We start from the raw sequence: 7,657 nt of genomic DNA, 5'->3' as shown, positions 1-7,657 counted from the left end.
CCTTATGGTTTCTGATTACCTTATTTAAGATTGTTCACCGAAGAAAGATGTTTTATCTGTGATACATGAAAATAAAAATCATTTAAAAATGTAAGTTAACGTGATTCGAGTACGTTTTAGTGTTATTGTATGAGATTAAGCATATTTTGATGATTATGAGATAATATAGTGAATTGCAATTATTTTGGCCAGGAAAATTGTCCTATACCTCGTCACAGATTCTGCTTTTACTTTCCACTCTCCTCCTCACGCTATGCCCTAAATTACACTTCTCATGCTACTCTTAGAGCGAAAGAAAGCAAAAGCTGGTTTGCTACACTAAACAATGTAATAAATAATACAGGAAGTGTGTAGGAGCTAGGAACTGTGTATCCGAAACATTCTGGTTGGCAAAACATAAACAAGGCAGAGAACAAGGTTTTTTCCAGGGTTAATAAAAACTCTTTCTGTTTCTTATCTTATTTGACTGCTTTAAAGAGTGCAAACCTCTCGGTTCTACAACAGATTTTCAACTCTTCCTTGGTTATTAGATATTCATTTAAATTTTAGTCCTGGTACAAAATATTCTAATAAATTGTGTTTCTGCTTGGTTAAGTGGGTCTCATGTGCAAGATGCACACAGTTCAGCAGTGAGGCTGCATTAATGGGTTTTTTTGTGTGGTAAGTCAAGTGCAATCTCTTTGTGATGTCTGAACCTGCAAACATCATCCTGAAAGGACCCTTCGCTCTCCAAGCAAAGCCTACGCTGCCACCGCTGAGCTCTCCCACACCATTTCACAGTTTGAGTCTAGTGATCATTCTGGGACAGATCACAAGGGATAAGTTCACTTTTGGAGATATGTTTTTAATTAAATGTGTCACGCGGTAAATAAATAATCAAGAGCAAGAGATTTCCTCAACAACAATTCAATTGAATGTATAGTACACCGTTTGTGCAAAAACATGGATTCAAAAGACATTGTAAGCTGATAACTTCAAGGCACATATATGTATGTGTATATATATATGTACATATATATATACATGCATAAATATATATACATATATATATATAAAACCATAACATTAATTATGTTGAACAAAAGGGGGGAACAGAGTTGGTTCTTAATGGGTTAAACTTATACTGAAGATGTGCTTTTTTGTTGTGGCTCACTCTGCGACACCTACCATCAAACACACCTCGCACTAATAACAGGACCCCATAACTGTGATAATGTATTAATCTTGAAAAAGCATGTGAAAAGCACTGTGACCTTGCCACTGTCTGTGAATGTTTAATGAGTGTGACCTTTACATTTCCAGCAGAGAAAGATCCCATTTGCATAAAAATATGTCCTCTTCCTAGAGCAGGAGCCCAATAATTTGCATCTCTATTGGCTGTTGTGGCAATTAAACAAATGTGCCACATTTCTGTGATGACTTGATTAAAAACAGTCACAGGGAAAAAGTGTGGTGGACTGTATGTTTTCCGGAAATATATGCCCTCTAGTGGAGACTGTGGCTTATTTCTGCCTGTCTCTTTTCTCCTTCTCTCATACAGAATTGGACCAGATAGTTTCTTTACTGGTGTGATGTACTGTAGCGAACGTGGATCCTGTCTCCGTCATGGTTGCAGTATACAGACACCAAAATCATTCACTGTCACTGAAAATCCAAACAAAACACAGCCTTAATACTTACTTAATAAATTAATCCTGATTGTACACGTTCATGTGCACAGAAATCCAGAAACCAATTTATAAATCCAATGTTGTTCAAGTTAAAAAATACTGTCCAGTTAGTCGTATAAATTACATTTCTTGAGACAAGAGGGATTCAAATAATATTAACACTGTACAGTGTCCAGTAAACTACGGGTAGTTGCCAGTAAAAATGCTCCTGATGCTCTCTGAAATCATCATGTGCCACAAAAGTCTGCATCCTGAACATTGTTCTTGCAGTAAACTGTGCTGTTGTTCTCCAGGGGGCAATCTCGGAAGCCGATGCCCCCATTAGGGGTGTAAATAGGCTGAATGCTAAAGTCTCCCTTGAGGAGCTGCTCGTTGTTAAGCGAGACTATCTGGAAGCTAGTCTCAGTCATTTCTAGGATGGAATTATCTTTCTTGGTGCCTGCCTCGCAGTAGTCGTCTTTTCTGCGACCCCGGTTGTATTTCCACGTGGCGGACGACTTGGATCGGCTTTTCTTGTGCATGTGCCAGCAGAAGATGCTGAGCATGGCGACCAGCACCAGGATCACTGCCCCGCCAATCAGCCCAGCCAGCATGAAAGGTGAGCCAGGTTCCTGCTGCGTGGCCTGCTCAGGCCCCGTCGGCCTTTTGTTGTTGTTGTTGTCACGGCTGAAAGAGGCCGACGTGGTCACGGCCTCGGTGCACACGGTATCATCTTTGGGCCGGTAATTATTAAATGCATCTAAGGGAATGACACAGATCCGGTAGGTGGACTTTGGCTCAAGATTAGCAAGCCGGATTCCCCGGTGATTGCCACCCACTATCCTCTCCTTTACCGTGTCCCCCGTCAAACTGGGGCCCATCCTGGCCCAGGTCACCTTATAGGCGGTGACCGGAAAGGCAGCCGACCAGCTGACGTGGATGGCTGAGCCATTCAGTATGGCAAACGTCACCTGCAAAGTGTCCCTCCGGGGGTCCAGAGGTTGCTTAGTCCTCAACCCCCCCTCTCTGGTTGAATGGACAGGGTAGAGGGTGGTTAATGTGGGGAAGGGTTGTCTGGAGGAGGGGTAAACATATTGACTGACCAGGGGGGAGTCTGAGGAAGGTGACGGGGACGGGATCAGAGCGATGTTGGCGGCTGAAGTGGACAGGGCTGCCGTCGATGTGCTCTGCGGGCACTGGACCAGCTCAGCGCTCAGCTCCCTGATCACCATGCCCCGGAACTTTTCGGGTTTATGGCACATAAAACCCCGCACGTTGAGCGAGGCCGGCAGAGATGTAAGCCACGACGCCACCCATTTGATGCTGCAGTCGCACAGCCAAAGGTTGTTCCGAACAGTGAGTTGTCTGAGACTGACGAGGCCATCAAAGACCCCCTCTATCAACGACTGCAGCTGGTTACTTGAAATATCCAGCCTCTCCAGCTTGTGCAACCCTGCAAACGCCCTGGCAGGGATACTGTTTATCTGATTTTCCTGAAAGTTTAATTTGACCAGCACCTCCCCTGGTAAGAACGGAGGAGGGTATGTGAGTGAGTTGCGGGCCAGGGACAGCTCCCTAAGCATGACCAGGTCCTGAAAGGTCCCTGGTGCGATCCCTTCATCAGTCAACAGGTTTCCATCCAAGAGGAGGCGCTGCAGGCGGGTGACATTCCTAAATGCTTCCTCTGCGATAACGGCGATGCGGTTTTCGTCCAAACGCAACTCTTTCAGATCGTCTGGAAGGCCGATAGGCACACTGCTCATGTGGTTTTTGGTGAGAAAGAGCATCTTCAGGCTTAACGCCTCACGAAAGGCCCCTTCCTCCACCCCGACCGTAGAAATTGAGTTATCATCCAAATGCAGCTCCTCCAGCCAGAGAAGCTGAGCAAGAGCCGCTCTGGAAATGGTCTGAATGTTGTTCTCCTGCAGATGGAGAACCCTTACATTTTTGGGCAGGTTGATGGGGAACTCATCCAGCTGGTTGCCATAGAGAAACACAGTTTCCACAGAAGCCACGTGATGGAGCTCCAAGGGAAAACCAGCGTTATTGATTTGGTTGTTGTGGAGGTAAAGGGTTTTATAACCCTCTCCGATTCCCAGAGGCACTGAGGTCAGGCTCCGCTCGTTGCAGTAAACAAAAGTGCGATCACAGCGACACTCCTCGGGACAGTTGGAGGCCCGGGAGAACTGGAGGTGAAGGCCTAATAATATTGGTATCCACGGCCTTATAAAGGAGGCCCAGTCCTTATTCCATAAACGCCACTGTATCTCCATTTCAAAACAAAAAAAAGCACTGAGAAATTAGGATGTGAAAAAAAATCCAAAAGAAGAGTTATTGGATTTCGGTGGTTTGCTTAATAACGCCACCATGTCCAGCCTGGTGATGAAGAGGGTCATGAGTAATCCCTTGGTAATTAGTAGTCCTAAGATTCCCAACACAAGTGCGATGGTCTCATTAAGCAATATGACTCCTTAACCCGCCACTGTCCATAATTGAGCTGGGAGACATTAATAAAGTTCATCACATTTTCACCCTCTCTTCTCTTCACGGCACTCGATGCCGACAGAGCCATGTACAACACACTGCAGGCTTCGTCCTCTTCCTCGCCTCCGTTCCTCTGGCGTCACACACTGGTGGTTCCACAACAACAAAGCTTCTCTCTTGACTTGACATTTGGTTCCAGAAACCTGTTGCAAAAGAAGAATGGGAAAATCAGTCTCTCTCTTTTTTGTTTCCTCAAAATGCACGCTTTCTACTGAATATAGAAGGATTTATTTTCCCCTTTTCATCCCATAAATGCAAAGCATTGTAAATGGGAGCAGGGAGCAGTGTGCATACAAATGAACAACAGAATTGTTGCATATTCACACGTCACACATCTAGCGGAGGAGAGTATTTGAAAAGATATTGAGAACAAAGGTGTCAGGGAAATTATGGGAAAAACACATGTGCAGATGAGTAAAATGAGCAGTAATCTAAAAATAAAAAAGTACACTAAGGGGCCTAAGTGTGCATTTTTTCCCTTCAAAAAAAAGTTTTTTCCTCCTTCCCCAGAAGGAGAAAAGTGAAGAAAAATAACACATGGAAGGGACCCAAACATCCACTAAAAGCATTGGCTACATGAACAATGAGGTGTGAGGTGAGCTAGTGAAGGAGACAATTGGCTCTCTGATGAGCACCATGAATCTGTAAGCCCTGTAGGATAGCACCCTGCCCACACTGAGGGCAAATTACCACGAGGTTAAAGAGAGGGTGTCAGGTGACGTGGCAGATATGGAATTAACCACGAGGCTTGACGCAAAGCCAAATATGTGCTGTTAATTATTGCTAAATTAGACTTTGCCTCCCTCTGTTCCCTTGAATCATTAAGTTTCACTGTGCTGGACGGTGATGAACACAGCCTGTCAGCAGAGATAAGACGAGACAAATTTCTTGCACGGGGGACAAAACTAAGATCGATGTGGGCCTCTCGCAACCAAGAAAGGTGCTACTGTGCGCACAAGGTCATGCGATTTAAATAAACGAAAAAAATTCCAGCAGTGTCAGTATTAGTTGTCTTGCAAACAAGAAAAACTCATTATTTAGATGGATTGTCGTGGGGAAAAAATAAAATACCCTCAACTGCTGCACATGCGAGTTTACAATCCAATACAGCAAAAGGAAGCGATGATAATGTATTATCAGTGGTTGTTAGCTGGGTGGTAGTGATGATTAATAAAATGGCACCAGGCAGCAGCAGCCAATTGACAGATTGCATTGATTTGTGGCCAAGGCAGTTCACCAGTTATGTAATGTTCCTTAGGGGGGCAAACAAGACATCAAACCAAGTCCAATTATGGTGACCCGACCTAACCACATATTTTTTTTTTCTTTTACCAGCAGGATCTGCGGATTCAATCCTATTCATGTGTTTTAAATAAGACAGCTTGTGTTGTTTAGCAGCACTGCCCCAGTTTGGAGGATAAACTGGCTGGTAGTTCATTTGGTTTGCTCTTTGGGAGAGAGCCAGTCAAGTATAAAATCCAGGAGGACCTTCATTTAAAAAAAAAAAAAAAAGACATTTCCTTTCACCTGCCTAATTACAACTAAGTTGGTTATATATGAATGAATACTGTACATCATTTAAAACTATTATAGTAGATTAAATCCCAAATTGGTGGTTTCCCCGTTCATTTCTGGCTACAACTGTTTAACATTATTATTTTGACATAAATACGTTTATTTTAAAACGAAATTCCCTGATATTTTGAACACGGGAATAATACAAATAAATTGAAAAAATACATCATAACTAAGTATTCTTTTGCCGTTTTCTTACCTTCAGAAAAACACAAAGTCTTGCTGATTCAGCCGGTCCCTCCGCAGACTCCTGCGCTCAAACCGGGCACAAAGTCCGCATTATGCCCGCTGCGTCTGCTCCCAGCTCCCGCCGCGGCTTCGGACTGCTCTTTCTTGGTTTTCTGGTGGTGGTAGTGGAGAACTGGTGCATTTTGCTGAATGGACAAGATCCTGAGCGAAGCAGGCAGTAAAGAAGGAAGTTCAGGTCACCAGCGGTCCGCTTCGCATCTCCCCCTTTGCCTCCCCCGGACACACCGCGGCAGCCTGAGACTCCCGGCCGGCAGCGCTGCTCCGGAGCTGCCGGTGAAGTTCCTCCGCTGTCCTCAGTGGACGAAGAGTGGACATGAAGCAGATGGGAGAGGAGAAATAGAGACTCCCAGCTTGACCCTCGCCGCTCCACCGACAGCAACGCGGAATATGAAGTCCATAGGCTGGGTAAACTGTTCCAGAGACTGCCTGGTCCCTCTTTGAGCCGCGAGACTCACTCTCACACGCTCTCTTCTCTCCCTCCCCCAATCTCTCTCTCTCTCTCTCTCTCTCTCTCTCTCTCTCTCTCTCTCTCTCTCTCTCTCTCTCTCTCTCTCTCTCTCTCTCATTTCGTGAAGGTGTTAGTGTTTTTTTTAACTTCCTTATCATTTTAAGTTTATTATTATCATAGTAATATTAACAAACATAAAAATCAATACCTTAAGAAAACAAATGAAAGCACAAAAAGGCAGATAAACAACAACAGTGGTATAGTCACGGTTACAATAACGTGATGAAGCATTAGACATAGATGCTGTATGTTGTACTTTTTGAGTTCAGGCCATTAAAGCTGTCCCATTGCTCTTTAACCCTGACGACTGTTTTCATCATATGTTCCTCCTGATCTAAGAATCATCTGAGTACAAGTTATATTGTTTGTTTTATTTGACACATCTCTGACCAATTAGCTGGTCAACATGGAGAGTACATGAAGTGGGATAATTACAAGACAGGAGGGCCGGATGAACCAACCCATGTTCCTCAGAATTCCTGCTGAAATATCCTGCCGCAGGTTTGCTTTCACTGTAGTTTGACTCATTTGATTAAACACAAGTTTGTTTCACACTATGAACCTTGTATCAACTGAAATATTAAAGGTGCTAAAAGTAGATTTGACACAAATCCCTTCTGAAAGACAGGGTGAGATAAAATAGTAAGAACCCCATTATGGCTTTTACCAAATCAATGTTTATTGTTTTATTGGTATATTTTACAAAACGTATGTGGAATTAAGAAACTGTAACAAAACATTAACTATACAAAATTACACTATAAACAAAATGTCTGTCAATATTTTTCAGAGGTCTAAAATTACCAAAATGCTAGTTTTGATATTGGTTCTACACATGTTGTTGCAGTTTAATATTGACACTGTGTTTTATTAGAATGTGTACCCACAAATAATAATGATGTGATTTAATAAGCATTTTCCCCTCATGTATTCAAAACTTGATTTCCATTGTTTGTCAAACATTATCTTATAATAGATGGGATTATTGCAACTGATTGAATTATTGTTCTAATCTTTTCATTTGACCTCTCTGTTGATTAGTTCATGGTATTTAATTGACTGAACATAAGCTGAAAAAATACCACATACTTAAGTCTTTGTTTGAACAATTCATAACGAGTATATACAGTAT

At 43.0% G+C, this 7,657-nt stretch overlaps 1 protein-coding gene across 1 annotated transcript; it reads right to left on the bottom strand.

Moving 5' to 3' along the window:
- Positions 1-796: 796 nt before the first annotated feature.
- Positions 797-6,422, bottom strand: LOC311015901 (leucine-rich repeat transmembrane protein FLRT2). Its single transcript, XM_084013346.1, has 2 exons — positions 5,968-6,422; positions 797-4,336 (listed from the first exon to the last, which is right to left on the bottom strand). Exon 2 carries the CDS (start codon positions 3,920-3,922, stop codon positions 1,898-1,900), a length of 2,025 nt encoding a protein of 674 aa, XP_083869472.1. The 5' UTR covers positions 3,923-4,336; positions 5,968-6,422; the 3' UTR covers positions 797-1,897.
- Positions 6,423-7,657: the final 1,235 nt, after the last annotated feature.

The sequence above is a fragment of the Eutrigla gurnardus genome, assembly GCF_963514095.1.
Source record: "Eutrigla gurnardus genome assembly, chromosome: 7".
NCBI lineage: Eukaryota > Metazoa > Chordata > Actinopteri > Perciformes > Triglidae > Eutrigla > Eutrigla gurnardus.
The sequence above is the reverse complement of the archived record's forward strand: the minus strand, read 5'-3'. Positions and strand labels throughout refer to the sequence as shown.